Genomic DNA, 18,808 nt, shown 5'->3' with positions numbered 1-18,808 from the left:
AGTTGAACCCGTGTTGAACACAGTCACAGCCCAGCGCTGAACTCTCGTCAGACCTGTGTCGCACCTGGATCCACAAAGCCGTTCAGTTTCAGCCAAACATGGCAGCTACACGGAAAATGCAACTTTTTATTTGTGCAATGTGTCATTTTATCAGTAATACAATCAGTTTGAAGTCATTCTCTCTTGACTGCAGGTCACCTGACCAACTTTCATCCTTTCAAACGGGCTGCCAACATGGATTTTAGCTGCCAGGGATGGAACTTCATGCTGTCATAAATCACCCAAACCAACAGAACCCAACACATATTAGAAAAACAAATAAACATTAAAAGAGTGCAATAAATAAAAACAAGCTGCTACCCCACACTTGCCTGTTTGCAGTCAAGAAGAAGAACTCCTGTGGGACTGGATCCGGGTAGAAAGGTTTCACTTCTGCTTCTGTCCGTTTATCTGTCATCTGAGCTTCGAGCAGAGAATCAGTGTGCGAGCACGACTCTGTACGGTTATGAAGAAGAAAAGTGCCTCCCTGCAGGTGAGTGGATTCCCTTTTTGAAAATTTTCTCTGAGTCTTTGTCGTGTCGGCAGCAGAAAACTTAATTCAACTTTCACCTTCTGGGCTAAAGATTTACTTTATATCTTATTTCTAGAAGAAACAGAATTCTGAACACAGAATAAAAGCAGCTGTCAAATTATCACTTTATTTTATTTCATTTTTATTGCCACTGTGTTGTGTAAGAGTGTGATCATGTTCCCTTTTTGTACTTTTTAGAGTGTACTTGATGCCTTTGAGAACAAAGGTGTTTGTTTCCTGTAGTCAGTGTGTGGAGGTGGTTTGTGTTGAGGTGCTTGTACATTATTAACTAACCCCTGTACTTGGTTTTTAAACTGAAGTTAAAGGTCTTGTCCCTTTAGATTTTTTTTGGGTTTGTTTTACCATTTAAGTAATTAAAAGGATTTTCTTTAGCATTTTCATTTCATTTCTAATGCATTTTCATTATTATTATAATTTTTTTTTTTTTTTTTTTACCGATATAGTCCATCATAAATGATACTTTTTATGAGGCCATGAAAGACTCCATTAAATTTTGGAGATGATCCGGATCCGGATTGGTGGAAATTTGGATTGCTCTTGTTTTTTACTGGTTTTGGAGGCCCCGCGAGTTAAACTCTGGTGCAACTTAAATACCAAACAATCAACAAGTTTGTCCATAATAACATTATTTATATCAGACTCTCCCAGAAATCAAAGAGCTAAACAAAATGAGTTCCAATAATAAAACAATGCACAAAAACCTCAAATTAAAGAGCTGAATACAGAAAAAGATGCGACTTATAATTTGGTGCAAATTACGTATATATGTTTTTTCCTCTTCAAGAGGGAATTTTTTTGTTTGGAAAAGGGCAACTTGTACTCTGGAAAGTATATTTTGTTCCTCAGTGTTCAAAAGGCTTTCCTGGAAAACAGATTTCACTCACTGTGTTTATTGCCAATAATAAAGTGAGGTTATATTGGAAAAGAACGTGGCCCAGGAAGAGACGCACCCTGGAGCATTCCTTCAAACCATTAAATCCCTGCTGCATTTCCTTTCTCCACTCCAAACGTGTTAACAGTGTGACTATCCCATGGTGATCGAAGACTCCAGCCTGGAGGACTGGAAGGTGATTGGTGGTGGTGGGTTTGGACAAGTCTACAAAGCCAGGCATCGTCGGTGGGGTTGTGATGTGGCCATTAAGTTGCTTCGTTATGATGATGGGTGAGCAGTTTTTGAGATGATTATTGTTATTAAACACCACTATCAATGACTGACAGAGCAAGTCAACCCTCCCAGGTCCAGTTCTGCTTTGCTGCATGAAGTCAACATGATGCGTCAAGGAAGCAGCCCCCACGTTATTTTGGTCCGTGGTGTTTTTAAGGGTCAACCGCCCTTATCTGGAGCTACAGCACAGCTTGGGCTGGTTATGGAGTTCATGGAGAGAGGCTCCCTATCCTCTTTACAGGTAGACCGGCATTTCTACCTTAATTTATTAACCTGGCTGAGACATATGCCAGTTTCTTACTTAAAGACATATCTGGCAGCATCTCACCATGTGCAAAGTCAGGACAAAGAGGGCAACAGCATTTTTGCATTTGACAGTATATGTGGCTTGCAGCTTACTCTCTGTTATGGATTCTGCATATAGAAACAAGCATCTTTCTTCTCATGCCACCAGAACACATTATGTGGGCCCCCTCCTTGGCCCCTGGCCTTCAGACTATCTCACCAGGTTGCCCTGGGGATAAACTTCCTCCATAGTCTTTCTCCCACTTTGCTCCATTTGGATCTGAAGCCCAGCAATGTGCTGTTGGATTGCTATCTCAATGCCAAGGTGAGTCTGAGATGTTTCCTCATACTTACACTTTTTACATGGAGCATTCACTCCTCGCAAGCTTTACGGAGCCACAACGGACACTGTGGAGGTGACAGTTACATTTTGGAAGACGTCTGTACCAAGGGCTAATTATGTGTCTTCACTGTATTTTTCATCTTCTCCTTTTCCAACAATCCCCGCCCCCTCCAGCTTACAGATTTTGGTCTTGCCAGGTTGTCCTACAGCATCACAAGGGTTTCAACAAAGGACAATGAAGAAGGGGAAGGTGGAACAATTAGCTATATGCCACCAGAGGCTTTTGAGTTGTCCTACTCCCCTTCTTGGGCTTCTGATATCTACAGGTACAGCAACAGTAATGACAAAGGCTTAAATTCAGCACGATTAAAAAAAAAAAAAAATCAATCCATTTAAACCACAGCGGTTCCGGTTGGACTCACTTAAAGGGCCAATACTAAGGTGTAGCTGTGCTTTTCCCTAAAGACCAGTTTCTTATCAAGTTGGGATTGATAAAGACCTGTATATTTGGGTTCAAATCCTGCTCATGCTACCTGTCCTTGGACAGGACACTTAATCTGCATTATTTTAGTCCAACCAGCTCTAAATGGGTACCCTTCTCTTTGACTGGATAAGTAACCTGTGTTGGACTGGTAAACCCATCCAGGGGAAGATTCTTGTCTACTTTACACCACAGATTCCAGGGATAAGCACCAACCCAACGGGCCTCACGGCCTATACAGGACTAACTTTTTTATGCAGTTGTATAGTGCCAAGGACATGGCAATGCATGTCACCAGTGCCTACTGGTAGACCTGATCTAACAAAAGGACTATGCTAGACTGGATGGGATGCAAGTCTGATGCAGGTCGCTTCTCCAGCCAAGGTTGGTGCCCATTTATGGCTGGGTGGAGTGAGATGATGCAAACGTTTCTTCTTGCAGGACACAAACAGCTACATTCAGTGTGAATTGATCCCCAGCCTTTTGGGCAGTAGTCCAAATTATGTACCACTGAGTTACCTGGTCTGAGTATTGAAAACAGTGCAATGTAATTCATCTTCATGTTTTTGTTTTTGTTTTGTTTTTTTGTTTTTTTTGTCTTTTAGCTATGGTATACTCCTGTGGTCCATTCTCACAGGCAAACAACCTTATGCAAGTAAGTGTCTAGTTTACAATTTCTGTACCCGTTTTCTCACTCTCTTATTGCTCATTATTGTAATGGATGTTGCATGACTGGAGACCTCTCCATAGAGAACAACACAGGTAATGGAGAAATACAGTCTGTATTGATGATCATTGAGCAGACAGGGTTCAGTAAGCATTTAAAAAACTACGAGGATGTTTCCTTTCTACACATCGTTTGTGAGCTCACTGTGAAATTGTCATCTAAAGTCTTTTAAGGCCCGCCTTCCTCTACTCTGCCGCAGATGTAACCTCCACCATCGTGAGGTTACGTATCCCACAAGGTGATCGGCCATTGCTGCAAGATATCAAGGGTCAAACTGCAGGGCTGGAGAGGCTGAAGGATCTCATGGTTAGATGCTGGGCAGCAGTGCCCATCAACAGACCCTCCTCCCGAGGTGAGAAAACTAACAATGGATGCCAGTTATTTACTCCTCGCAGGGTACCTGGGGAAGCCCGGTTTTCAAATTACATACACATTTATGATTGCTTTGCCTTTGACAGTATGGTTGCTAGGCAACCCCATCCCAGAATGCTTTGATGCTCAGTGCATCCAGAAAGTATTCACAGCGCTTTACTTGTTCTACATTTTATGTTACAGCCTTATTCCAAAATGGATGTAATTTATTTTTCCCCTCAGAATTCTTTACACAATACCGCATAAGAACAATGTGAAAAAATGTATGAGTTTTGCAAATTTATTAAAAACAAACAAACAACAAAAAACGCAGAACTCACCTGTACATAAGTATTCACAGCTTTTGCCTGAAGCTCAAAATTTAGCTCAGATGCCTCCTTTTCCCGCTGATCATCCTTGATGTTTCTACAGCTTATTTGGAGTCCACCTGGGGTAAATTCAGTTGATTGGACATGATTTGGAAAGACACACACATGTCTAGATATAAGGTCCCACAGTTTATAGTGAATGTCAAAGCACAAATCAAGCATGAAGTCAAAGGAATTGTCTGTAGACCTCAAAGACAGGATTGTCTCAAGGCACAAATCTGGGCAAGGGTACAGAAAAATTTCTGCTGCTTTGAAGGTCCCAATGAACACAGTGACCTCCATCATCTGTCAATAGAAGAATTTTGGATCCACCAGGACTCTTCCTAGAGCTGGCCGCCCGTCTAAACTGAGCGAACAGGGAAGAAGGGCCTCAGTCAGGGAGGTGACCAAGAACCAGATGGTCACTATGTCAGAGCTCCAGCATTCCTCTGTGGAGAGAGGAGAACCTTCCAGAAGGACAACCATCTCTGACTGTATGGTAGAGTGGCCAGACAGAAGCCACTCCTTAGTAAAAGGCACATGGCAGCCAACCTGGAGTTTGACAAAAGGCACCTGAAGGACTCTTAGACCATGAGAAAGAAAATTCTATGATCTGATGAGACAAAGATGGAAGATTTTGGTGTGAATGCCAGGCATCATGTTTGGAGGAAACCAGGCACCATCCCCACAGTGAAGCATGGTGGTGGCAGCATCATGCTGTGGAGATGTTTTTCAGCAGCAGGAACTGGGAGACTAGTCAGGATTGAGGGAAAGATGAATGCAACAATGTACAGAGACATCCTGGATGAAAACCTGCTCCACAGCGCTCTTGACCTCAGACTGGGGCGATGGTTCATCTTTCAGCAGGACAATGACCCTAAACACACAGCCAAGATATCAAAGGCTACAGGCTTCAGGACAACTCTGTGAATGTCCTTGAGTGGCCCAGCCAGAGCCCAGACCTGAATCCAATTGAACATCTCTGGAGAGATCTGAAAATGGCTGTGCACCGACGCTCCACATCCACCCTGATGGAGCTTCAGAGGTGTTGCAAAGAGGAATGGGCAAAAGTGCCAAAAGATAGGTGCGCCAAGCTTATGGCATCATGTTCAAGAAGACTTGAGGCTGTAATAGCTGCCAAAGGTACATCAACAAAGTACTGAACAAAGGCAGTGAATATGTATGTACATGTGATTTCTTAGTTTTTAAAAAAATAAGTTCAAAAACAATAAATTTGTAATAAAGTTGCAAAAATTCCAACCCCCACTCCCAACCTTTTTTCATGTTTTCATTATGGGGTGTTGTGAGTTGAATGTTGAGGGAAAAAATGAATTTACTCCATTTTGAAATAAGGCTGTAACATAATAAAATGTGGAAAAGTAAAGTGCTGTGAATACTTTTTGGATGAAATTTACCCCAAGTCCATAAGTATTTGGACATTTCCCCATCCAATTCTGTTTGTTAGCTGAAAACTTGCAAAGCAAAACATACTTTGTCTTTGATTAAAGTTATCAATAGCATCAAAGATGGAACTGAGTTGCTTTAAAGTTACCTTCAATCATTTTTGCTGAACATTGAACTTGATTGATCAATACTTGTATTGAGTTTACATGAGGAGCTAATATTTGCTAAGTATTTGGACAATGTGGTGAGACAGGAAGGAGGGAAGGAAGCAAGGAATAATGGAAGGACATTCTCTCTCAAAATTCTTTCTTCATAAGGAATCAGTCACCACATTTACTTTTGCTAAGCAATGGATGGATTTTGTGTGTGTGTGTGAGTGTGTGTGAGTGTGTGTGTGTGTCGGGGTGGGGGTGCTGGTTGCTGAAGTTACTCTTGCTAAGTTCCAGGCCGGTTCCAGGCAGACATACATACCCACATTCTGTAATTAGTCGTGGGTGTATTTTGGACATAACGTGACATAAACCAGCCAGAATGTCACCTGTTGTTGCCGTTAAGAGGCACTGATGGAACAGAAAGTGGTGCATCTCCATTTAGCGATCCCAGAAGTGAGGCTTTCTGGTGAGGCAAGGTTACTTTGTGAGAACTATCAAAGTGGAAGCAGCAGCCTTCCACCATAGCTCCTTCAGGGGAAACATGACACCACTTCCTCTTTGATGTTTCCATTTGTGTTTACTTTAATCTCTGACATCCCTGTATAGTACATGTAACAAACCCACCACTGTCAGGCCAAAACAAACAAACAAACAAACAAACAAACAAACAAACAAACAAACAAACAAAAATAAACAAAACAGTGGTGTCATTTAACCTGTATGGAGCTCTGCGTGCACTGGAGGATGCTCAGCCACGAGTTGTGTTGGTATTAAATAGTTGTGATGTTACATATTTATACAGAACGTTTTTCTCTCCATGTTTTGGCAGAGTGCACAAATGTGACAGAAGACCTGCATAAAATACACAAACGCACAACCGATGATGCTGTCGTACATGTGTTAAAAATTCTGGTAAGTAAAAAAATTCCTGATGTATGCACAAGTCATGGTGAACCTTGGCTCATTTTTGACATTACACATCAAATCGCAGCTTTTTTTTTTTTTACCACCAAGTGTTGCATCACTGCTGGACTGATTCTTTCTCTTCCTCTTTCCAGGACCAAAGGAGAGCAGAAACAACTGTCATGGAGGAGTTTCAGAGGGTTCATATCACTCCACTTGCAGGTCTGGCCTAAAACTACAATATTACCGATGCACAACATTTAAAAAATGTATTGTTAGCCTTTTCCAGTTGCTGGGGTCCTCAACACTGAGGATCATAGAACGTGCTGGATCATAGGTCCTGATACCCTGATGTGATCTCATACCAACGAGATGCAGTCATCAGTTTAGGTCGTAGCATCCAAATGTCACAACAATACATTAAGACAGGAAGCACCAGGCCCCTGAAGACTCGGACGTTTGTTCTCCTACAAAGATATCGATATCACTCACTTCTGTCCAGTGATTCCATGAGATCTGTTCATCTAAAAGATTGAGAACCCAGAGACATGAACATCACTGATCAGATAAATTAATTGCTCCACAAGTTGGACACTTTGGGAAATATGGGAATATGGGAAAGTTCTTGCATAAACAAAGGCTGATTGATGAACACTGCTATGTGTTTAAAATAATAACTGAGTATTTAAAATGATGACAAGTGAGTTAGCATTTAGCTTCCCATACTGCCTTAGAATGTAGGAAATTGAGTAGAGATTTTAAAAATTTTCCGAGGGGGCATGCTGCCAAATTCCCTAGTAGTAGCATGGATTCGACACATCCAACCAAGTCAACCCCTTTCCACCAACTTTTGATGACCAAGTCCAGTCAGATATTGAAAGGTCAGGATCTTAGTCCTCACCTGTCCTCACCTCCTTCCCTTCTGTCCAGAAAGGGACTGGGGAGGGTCATGAGGGCAACAGAGAAGATTATTAGGGCAAGGCTGCCAACCATTGGTGAACTGGCAGAACAGCACTGCTTTTCCAGGGCAAGAAAGATAATTAGGGACACTTCACATCCCTTTAACAATCTGTTTTCCCTCCTGCCCTCAGGTAGACAGTACCATAGCCTGAGCTGCAAAACAAGCAGATTCAGGGACAGCTTTTACCCAACCGTCATAAGACAGCTAAATACAAATCAATAGAAAGAACAGTGCAATACGTATAGAATGTAGGACACGGAATACACTGTAGCATCTGGTAGCAACTTTATCCTTGTAGCATCTTCATATGTGCAATATCCTGTGTCCTTTATTTATTGTATGTTGTGTATTCACAGATATGCAAACAGTTATCGATAGGTTTTTAAAAACAACTGTTTGTCACTATCACACACCTTGGACTGGTATTCTGTGCTTTATTCTGTTTTTATCTATTCGAGCAGTGCATTGATATTTCATTCTGTGACAGCATCTGTGAAGCTTTTTACTGATTGACAATAAAGATGAGTCTAAGTCTACATCTAGGCTCGTCTTGATCCAGGACAATGACAAACCAAACTTCTCAAAATAAATAACAATCCAGAAAAAAAAATGTGATTTTGCATTTTGGGAGAAATAAAATGTGCAGTTGCAGGGAATTCCAGGATTATGTGGCCTCAGAGGAAGTACGCATTTCCACTTCATGTCATGAGATTTAGGAGCTCATGATGTCAAATCACCACAATTCACACATTTGCACTGAACCTCTTGTTGCAGCAAGTCCCAGAGTCGACGGTAACAGATCTGATAGCGTGCTGACAGGACGGCCGCCCGTTCAGGTGAGCACCAGTGAAAATGTTTTTGCAGCCTGTTGTCACTCAGAGAGACATTCTGGAGGTTAACAAGCTTCATTAGAGTGGAACAATTTTGTAATCGTGTGACATTTCACAGTTTCTTTATTGTGTTTTGATTCACCATTCTCTCATTTTCAGTGCTGAACCAGTTGTTCAGTGGTTTTAATTGATTTTAAACTGTTGCCTCCCAACATTAGATTAGTTCAGATGTGTTTTTAAAAACATTTAATCCAGACATGATTTTATTCCTGTGTGGCCAGTGAGGTTATGTTTTCACTAATCTGCTGGCTTTGTTTGCTTGAGAGTAATCCGGATTACTTACATGTTTAACAAGTGCTATTTGCGGTGAGTGAGGTTTAGCTTTATCCTTGGGGGCGACTTGTGATTTAGTGCAATATAAATAAATTTAATTGAACTGAATTGAATGAATGTAACATAGTAGAGCCCACTACATTTTGCATTTTGGGGTCAATAGAGGGGAAGATCATGATTGTGGGTTTTTTATTTATTTATTTTTTATTGCTTTTGTCACCATTGCAAGAGAATTTGTTTTACTAAAAATGAATAGACAATAATACACAAATAAGTAAATAAATCAGTAAAAGTTAATTTGATGTCATTGAGTGTCCCCGTAGTTTTGAAATGTTTTAAGCAGCTTTAAACTAACAATGGGTAAAAGTGAATTTAATGGAGTCGTATTTAATTAATCTTTTAATTACCAAATTAAAATTTTAATTGATTTAAATCAGATGTAAACTAGTTCAAACTGAAGATGAGTGTTTAACCTGTTTTAAACGGCTCTAAATGGAGGGATGACTGGTTTGATAAAAATGTAACTTTTTTATTTATTTATTTTTTTTTAATAAAACAATTGACCTTTTTATAGACTAAAGGATTCTCTAGGTATCATAGCTTCTTTATGAAGTCAGTTGATGTTCAAATGTTGTATGTAGGAACCCAAGACATCAAATACAGATGCTAAAGGTCAAATATGGTCATACACACACACACACACACACACACACACACACACACACACACACACACACACACACACACACACACACACACACACACACACACACACACACACACACACACACACACACACACACCTGTTAAAACAGATATAAATGCCTATTGAACATGAACAGGAACTTTTTCCTGCCCATTTCCTCATGCATATCATCCAGTTCATGGACAAAAATACTTTTAATCCTGTATAATTCAGAGGTTCGAAGTTATGACATCTCTAGGCCGCAGTGATGGTGGTGTATCACAAACAACCAACAAACCAGACATTCTTTTCCTTTTGCTGCAGGAAGTGGCAAGTGGTTTTCCTGCAAGTCAAGGAGGCAAAGCAAGAGTCAAAGGTAAAACGGAAGCTTCTCTTTGAGCTGCTTACAAAACCATGAGTTGTTTCAGATCATGACTGAGAGACATGATCTGTCTCGGTTCTGATCTTTTGAAATAAACATCTTGTTTTTCAGATCATCCTTCACCTCAATCTGCAAACATGGTTCCTGATGACTTTAGTTACTCATCAACAGACCATAAAGTGAAGCTGCGTCATGTTTACACCTCTCAAGCGCCCCCATCGCCGAGGACTTCCCCAAAAGTCAGGCCAGCAGCAAATAACCAAAAGCCATTTGAGCAAAATGTGTTTCCACAGTACCAGGTGGGTTTATTTACTTTGTATCACTGCAGGAAACTTTTTTTTTTCAGAATGAAAATTAAAAACAAATAAACAAACAAAGAGTAATATATAACACTGTAAAATCACCAATGGCAAACTAACAATGAAGACTTTTGGAATATAATTATTTGATTACTTTTTAAGCTATAGTACAATGTATTAAATATATAAATAACAGGGAAACCCCACGGTTCAGATCAGATTTTTTTATTAGAAAAAAAAGACAAATACTACTTTGCCTTCCTTTTTAAAAAAAAAAAAAAGAACTTAATGAGCAATGAAGTCTGCTTAATTGTTTTATTAAATAGCAATATGAACAGTATTGGAGAATGAACTGCCTTTACCAAAATCATGACAAGTCAAAATAATAAAAATGAAATGGAGCAAAGGTGATCTAAATTTATAACTTCAATTTCTTTTACAAAAAGATGAGGATGTCTACATTCTCTGGTAAGAGGGCAACAATAATACTTTTATTTTTAACCCTTTCAGGATATATACATTTGTTATACCCACTGCTGAGTAGATACTCAGAAAATCAGAAAGTCGGGAATACTAAGTATTTTCCAGAGCTGTGCACTTTCAGCCAGCTTGGCTGCACATGGGCTTCGAACATGACATTTGGTTTAGTGTGCTGACAACTGCACAGGGGATAGTCGATGGACACTTCGTCCACAACTCCTTATGTTTTGCGAGATTCTGTCCATGCTTGGGCCCAGATGTGCTCTGACCCTGCAGCAAGCCCTTCTCTAGCAGAGTACAAGGCTGTTTTTAACAGACGTGGTTCAAATTCGTGATGTGAACGTGCAGCTGCATTACCCTCCATTCACACTGTGATTTCACCACAACTACATCAAATTAACACAGTTATCACTTTAAAAACAAGCAACCATGACCCATAATCACACTATCATGTAAACTTTGGAATTAATCTACATTTCACATGCACAGCAAAATCACCAGTGTTAAGTTAACTCTGACAGTGTTATTTGAACATTGTCAGTGTTAATTTTACACTGGTGATTTTGCTGTGTGTGTGCCAAACCATGCTGGGTGATCCTTATGGATCAACGATCAACCCAGCTCCATTACACCACTAATAATATTTAAGTATATTTAAGTATATTGAAGGATTACATATACAATTCAATGGTAGAGAAGCTTGAATCTTCGACTGGACTGGGTTGCTTGACGTGAGGACGTTTCGCTTCAAATCACAGAAGCTTCCTCAGCTAAAATTCTTGCTCTGGTAGACTGACTTCTGTCTCGACTCTTGTGGAGAAGAATAAACCAGCAGTCAACAAAAGCTGGAGTTTTTAACCTAACCAGACCCCTCCTACTGAGAGGCCGACTGCTATAGGCTAGTGACTAAACAATAGCTCTAATTAGCACCTATTGTGCTCTAGTTAGCACTCTCCTAATGATGGGATGGAAGCCTCCCCTGATGGCTCCCTTGATGACTCTCCTGATGACGTGAATGACTCATTACCATGAACAAAAGACTGAAACTGCTTTGACCTGAGTACCCCATTGTAAACAGGGGACAAAGCGTGTCTGAGACCCGCCCCCCGGTTAAGGCTGGGTTTCAACTGTTTTACAAAGAATGCTTCCTTGATTCCTCTCTCAAACCGTTTCTTCTCTCTGGCTAAGATTTTAACTTCCTTGTCCTCAAACGTGTTGTTAGTGTCTTTCAGGTGGAGATGAACTGCAGACTGAGGTCCACTGGCGACCTCTCTGCAGTGCTGGTATAGCCTCTTGTTTAAAGATTGCTTAGTCTCACCTATGTAGTGTTCATTACAGTTTTCCTGACATCTGATATAATACACTACATTGCTCTGTTTGTAACTAGGGATCCTGTCCTTAGGGTGAACTAATTTCTGTCTCAAGGTGTTAACCGGTTTAAAGTAAACTGGGATTTTGTGCTGTCTGAAGATCCTCTGTAGTTTTTCCCCTACTCCTGCTAAATAAGGGAGAGACACTCCTCTTCTTGTCTCTGTCTCCTGTCTATCTGGTCTCTTTGTTTTCTGGGACTTCTGCACTTTGTCCAGGGACCATCGTGGGTACCCACATACTGTGAGGGCTTTCCGTACAAGTTGTTGTTCTTTAGCCCTTCCCTCTGCAGTTGTGGGCACCTGTAGGGTTCTGTGTTGAAGAGTCCTGATCACCCCGAGCTTGTGTTCAAGGGGGTGGTTTGAGCCAAAGAGCAGATACTGGTCAGTGTGAGTGGGTTTTCTGTAAACCTCTGTCTGGAGCTGCCTGTTCTCTCCAATCGTAACATCACAGTCCAAGAAGGCTAAATGGTTGTTTCTGGCATCCTCACATGTGAACTTGATATTGGAATCCACCGAATTGATGTGTTCTGTAAAGTCCTCGACCTCCTGTTACTTGATTTTAACCCATGTGTCATCGACATATCTGAACCAGTGACTGGGAGAGATGCCCGTGAACGACGTCAAGGCTGTCTTCTCCACTCGCTCCATATACAGATTGGCCACAATGGGGGATACCGGAGACCCCATCGCACAACCATGGATCTGCCTGTAGTAATTCCCCCTAAACGGGAAATACGTGGTGTTAAGACAGATCTCCAAGAGTTGGCAGCTGTGGTCTGGTGTGAGTTTGGTCCTTTCAGGTAGAGACACATCCTCCAGCAGTCTCTGCCTCACAGCTGAGATGGCCTCAGCGGTGTGGATGCAGGTGAACAAGGAAGTCACATCAAATGACACCATAGTTTCATCTGCCTCCAGCGGCAGGTCCTTGATCTTGTTCACAAAATCTTGTGTGTGCTCCACATGGTGGTGTGAGTTACCCACTAGAGGAGCCAAAATCCACTTGAGGTGCTTGGCCAAATTGTATGTGATGGAATCTGTGCTACATACAATAGGCCTGAGTGGCACGTCCTGTTTGTGGATTTTGGGCAGTCCATAGATGCATGGAGTGGTGTCCCCCGGGTACAGTCTGTAATATGTCTGCCTGTCGATGAGTCCCTCTTTCTCCAGGTTTTGGAGGTAGCTAATGATTTTCTTCTTATAGCCACTCGTGGGGTCTCTCTTCAGACGTTCGTATGTGCTGGAGTCACTGAGCAAGTTGTTGATCTTGGCCTCGTAGTCCGATGTGTTCAGGACCACTGTGCATCTGCCTTTATCTGCTGGCAGGATAAGGATGCTTTGGTCCTTTTGCAGTGCTGCCAAAGCTTTCTGTTCTTCTCCTGTGATGTTGGACGGAGGAGGCTTAGCACTGTTAAGCACTGCTGTGACTCTTAGTCGGAGGTCCCCAGCTTCTGACTCTGACAAACTGTTATGTTTAATGGCTGACTCTACTGCAGTGATGTAATCTACTATCGGTATATGTTTAGGGGTCACTGAGAAATTTAGTCATTTGGTGAGCACATCCTTTTCTGTCTAAGAACCCTGTCAGACAGATTCTTTACCCAATTTTCCCTGTTGTCACTAATTTGTCTGGGTGTATCTTTAAAACTACTCCCCCTGAAAGTACGCCTTTTCTGCACTAAAAGGTTGTGAAACTTCCTGATTTGCTGCTCCTTACTTTTTAAATGCTCAGCCATTTGAATTTTAACTATGAACTTTGTGATCTTATTATGGGCCTCTTCCCCCACTAAGCTTTCTAACCTTTTATAAAGACTATCAAGATTATTTTGGAGGTCTAATATTTTAAAATGAAGCCTTCTAATTCTAAGACCCAAAATCCTCCTAAGGTAACTGTGCTGGATCTTTTCTGCTGTGTGACCTGCTTCTAGTGCCTTTTGCTTCATGCATTTGGGAATAACATTGTTTTGTTTGCATCTTAGGTTAAATCTTAAGTGGTTTCTAAAGTTAGCTATCTTTTTAGCAGTCCTTTCCAGCTTACGTTCCAGTGCCAGGGCATCATGCCCACAGTTGGTCGCAATGTTTCTGTGTAGGCTCTCAGTTGTCCAGGTGGTTTTCATAGTAGAGAAGCTTGAATCTTCGACTGGACTGGGTTGCTTGACGTGAGGACGTTTCGCTTCAAATCACAGAAGCTTCCTCAGCTAAAATTCTTGCTCTGGTAGTCTGACTTCTGTCTTGACTCTTGTGGAGAAGAATAAACCAGAAGCCAACAAAAGCTGGAGTTTTTAACCTAACCAGATGCCTCCTACCGAGAGGCCGACTGCTATACGCTAGTGACTAAACAATAGCTCTAATTAGCACCTATTGTGCTCTAGTTAGCACTCTCCTAATGATGGGATGGAAGCCTCCCCTGATGGCTCCCTTGATGACTCTCCTGATGACGTGAATGACTCATTACCATGAACAAAAGACTGAAACTGGTTTGACCTGAGTACCCCATTGTAAACAGGGGATAAAGCGTGTCTGAGACGCGCTTCCCGGTTAAGGCTGAGTTTCAACTGTTTTACAAAGAATGCTTCCTTGATTCCTCTCTCAAACCATTTCTTCTCTCTGGCTAAGATTTTAACTTCCTTGTCCTCAAACGTGTTGTTAGTGTCTTTCAGGTGGAGATGAACTGCAGACTGAGGTCCACTGGCGACCTCTCTGCAGTGCTGGTATAGCCTCTTGTTTAAAAGGTTGCTTAGTCTCACCTATGTAGTGTTCATTACAGTTTTCCTGACATCTGATATAATACACTACATTGCTCTGTTTGTAACTAGGGATCCTGTCCTTAGGTTGAACTAATTTCTGTCTCAAGGTGTTAACCGGTTTAAAGTAAACTGGGATTTTCTGCTGTCTGAAGATCCTCTGTAGTTTTTCCCCTACTCCTGCTAAATAAGGGAGAGACACATACAATTCAGTGTACTTTTATGGATTAAATCTTTTGTTTTTCTTCATTATAGCATGACATGTTATTTTCCCTGCAGTATTGTAGCCTGTTGCGTATAAAATGTGGGCTTTATCTCTGCTGTTATATTTTTCTCTTCTGCAGCGTCAGCATTCTGGACCTGACCCTTTCGTTTGTCTTCCTGGCTTTGCGGCTGGAGTTAAGATTTGGGCAAGCAGTATAAGTGGATGTCAAATTGGCGATAATAACCACTTGCACATGAAGGTGTACACGTCAGAAAGGAAAAGACACCCAACAGCACCATCCAGCATCACCCTCCCAGTCCCATCTCCACATTCTGGACACTCCAAAGACAAGGCAGGAGGAGTTGGTTGATCTCTAGGGATACTTTTTCCTGAGTTTACCCATTTTTCTCTGACATTTGTCTGTGTTTGCACAACAGGAAGGTTTTGTAAGAGAAGCTCCCGACGTTGTTTGTTCCTCTTCTGCTTTGCTTTTGCTGGCATTTTTTAAATAATGCAGCAATTCTTTGGTAATGGAATTACAATGAAAGCACATTTGTAATAGCAAGCAAAGATATGACTAGGTTACTGTCACTGTAATTCAACTGCCATAAAATTGCCTAGTAGCATATTTGACATCTGTGTGCTGGATCATCCACAAAGAAACATGCCACATGTCCAAAATGTTGCAGCTGACATTCACTGACAATGCAAGTGATCCTCCTCATCTGAGTCTCCCAAAGTCACCATTTGTTTGACACAAAGTCATTTGAGGTGTTCCCAACTATCCTCCAAAGAGACCTGGTACCAAAGACATTGAGTCACCACCTTAGGTCATTGGTTAGTTGGTGTCCAAGTTGCACAACCACAACCACAACGTAAGACAGGAAGGAACAGCACCACAAAGACCTGGGGCCTCATGTATAAAGACTTGCGTGGATTTTCTACTGAAGCATGGCATACGATAAAACCAAGAAACTGTTGTATGCTCCTCTAACAACGCTAACACAACCATTGTTAGTGCCATTGTCTTTATCACTTTGTGCATGCTTTCATATCCACCCATATAACTGCAAACACGTGGGTTTGTTAATTGTTCATAAGTGTGTCTCTGGTGTGCACATCACTCTGATGACTTCTTGTTTTCACACAATTAAGTTTCCCAGTATCACCTCTATATTTCACCAGAGGAACATTAACTGTAGAAATGTGTGTATGACAGCCATGAACTTGGTGTGGGGCACTGCACATTTCCCTGGTCATTTCAATTATGATATTTCTGAGCATGGAGACGAACGTACGCCATGTTTTTGTGCGTATGCAGCCTTTGTACTTGATGTCCCAGGTCCTTCTTTCTCCTGTAAAGTGATATCAGCATTAACAAACACCTTCGGTGATCTCATGACTCTATAAGCTTTTCCCTGGAGTCTTCTGACCGCCAAGGCCAAGAACCCAGAGAAATGAATGCCACTGCGGAGATAAGTGAATATGTCTGGAAGTTCAACACTTTCCCCACGAGTCCAGGAATGTCAACAAAAGCCTGGACTGGCAGTTGCAGACCCAGACACTCCAGCTCCCCTCTCATCCTCTCAAGTGCTCATTGCTTGCTCACTGTTTCTGCAAAGATCACAGCATCATCCGCAAAGTCAAGGACAGCAAGCCTTTCCTCGCCCACCCACAGGGAAGGCACTGTCTAATTCCATTTAGCAAATATTTAACAGATATTGTTTTCCATTTAGTGTTTGTTGGCCATTCACTAATTATTTGCTTTGATCAGACTGTTAACATGCTGGATTTTTTTTTTTTCTGTGAACACTAAATCAACCTGTAATGTGCATATAATAACTTTAATAAACTGTAACAAACTATGGATAGATGGATGGATTTGGACTTTGTGTTCTGATCCAACACAAGTGTCTGAAGTCCACCCTGTTGGTAATATCAGCATGATCCATGTGGTACAGAGGAATATTTGCAAGTATTTTTGATCCAGGCCTGCACTGACATATTAAATTGGATGATTTAAATTATATATATGTATTTTTTTTAATAAATGTACATGCATATTAAAATTTTACCAATTCAGTGTGTTGAAGGAACACAACAGTCTAAACGGAAATAATTCAAGGGTTTGTCTTTTAAAAAATGACCATTTTATGTGCTTCTAAATTGATTATAACAAAAAAATCTAAGGCTTTGCAAACATCAGCAATGCAACTTTTTTTGACCTACTTAAAAAAAAAAAAAGTGAATAGATTTATGGTTCAGTTATTGAGTTCTCTCTCTGTATTTCAGAGTGGTAACAGGTTCCAAACCCATAATAGTTTATGAGCAATGTGAAACCTTTGGTTCCATTTGCATAAAGAATGGGCCCTTGTTGCATTGCCAAGAATTGTTAAGACCCACAGAATACCCATTTTAAAACAAATTCTGAACATAAATATTTTAATCAAATGTCCTAAGAACTACGAATAATTTTTTAAATTATTTTACTGTGTTTTTTATTGCATTGTGTTTTGTTATATTTATTTACTGCACAATTTTTGCATTGTGCAAGATGAAATATACCTCGAGCCACTAGGGGTGCTGGAGATATTTTAGCTTGATGTTTTGACAAGTTGTTCCCACCATTTTTATTCATTCATTCATTCATTCATTTATTTATTTCTGTTCCCGCACTGAATTACAGTGTTATAGTGATTGTTATAGTTATAACTGGATAATGGATTGTGGTTTTAATTACCTTCACCAAGTGACACAACAGACTGAAGTTACACAATCACCCAAACTCTCTGTCTGTGTACAATATATGTCTTAAAGTATTTTGACAGTTGTTGGCAATAATTAAAAAGAGATGGTGTTTATTGGATCTGTAATGGTGTTGGTAGGTGTACAGCATGTACTTTCCAAATGGACATCACTTCCTGTATTGTTGAAAAGTCCTTTTATTTCTCTTAATTCTAAAATATCTGTGATTTTATTCAACAATGTAACATACAACATATTTGTATTGTGTTCATGAGTAATTTTGACATAAAACACAAGTGTGCAAAGTGCTCACACAGGCCTCTGCTGTGCACCGCGGCGTTGACACTAATCAGTTGTGATGGCTGTGTGTGAACCTGGCAGGATCCTGGCACCAGATCCTGTCCTTCGCTGCCAGCTCTCCATCTGCTACCGAACGACAGTGATGAACTTACACAGAATACTGTAGACCCTTTTATTGTTTGTTTTTAAATGATTACACAAAATCTACAAAATGGATGCTAACAGCGTTACGGTTACATGTGAAAACTGTATCAGTGATGGTATTGGAACATGTTTTTCTGAAAAACTGTGATGGTGCAAAGCCTACTGTTAACCAGAAGACACCTCTCAGTGCACAGCAGGGCTGCGCTCTATTTTCAGAACAACCAGCTGTCAGTGATACAACAGGACAGAATGATTATATATCACATGTAAAGTGCAGCAGAGACAGTTAGGAAGCTATAAAAATGTTGCATGTGGTAAACGTCTTTGGCAAACATGAGAGCGAAATATCACATTTATTATCTTTAACATTAAATCACTTTTAAATTAATCTGCAATAACTATCAGGTAATATGGTGAAAAAAAGAGTCTGATCCAAATTTATTATCCCCTGACAGCAGTATTTCATTTTTTTTCATATCACAACACAGCAACACAGTTAGTTGTTTTTATTTCAGAATGCAGTATCACATTATAAAACACACTCGTTGAATATCTCCTAATT

General features: G+C 40.7%; 1 protein-coding gene across 1 annotated transcript; it reads left to right on the top strand.

Moving 5' to 3' along the window:
- Positions 1–368: 368 nt before the first annotated feature.
- On the top strand, positions 369–18,661 carry ripk3 (receptor-interacting serine-threonine kinase 3). The gene is made up of 13 exons (XM_034164228.1): positions 369–532; positions 1,612–1,754; positions 1,830–1,998; positions 2,212–2,367; positions 2,560–2,711; positions 3,472–3,521; positions 3,793–3,945; positions 6,698–6,780; positions 6,927–6,993; positions 8,507–8,568; positions 9,905–9,956; positions 10,074–10,261; positions 15,197–18,661. The coding sequence occupies exons 1-13, from the start codon at positions 506–508 to the stop codon at positions 15,425–15,427; spliced, it is 1,533 nt and encodes a 510-aa protein (XP_034020119.1). The 5' UTR covers positions 369–505; the 3' UTR covers positions 15,428–18,661.
- The last annotated feature ends 147 nt before the right edge of the window (positions 18,662–18,808 follow it).

This window comes from Thalassophryne amazonica, chromosome 23 (assembly GCF_902500255.1).
Source record: "Thalassophryne amazonica chromosome 23, fThaAma1.1, whole genome shotgun sequence".
Taxonomy (NCBI): Eukaryota; Metazoa; Chordata; class Actinopteri; order Batrachoidiformes; family Batrachoididae; genus Thalassophryne; species Thalassophryne amazonica.
The sequence above is the reverse complement of the archived record's forward strand: the minus strand, read 5'-3'. Positions and strand labels throughout refer to the sequence as shown.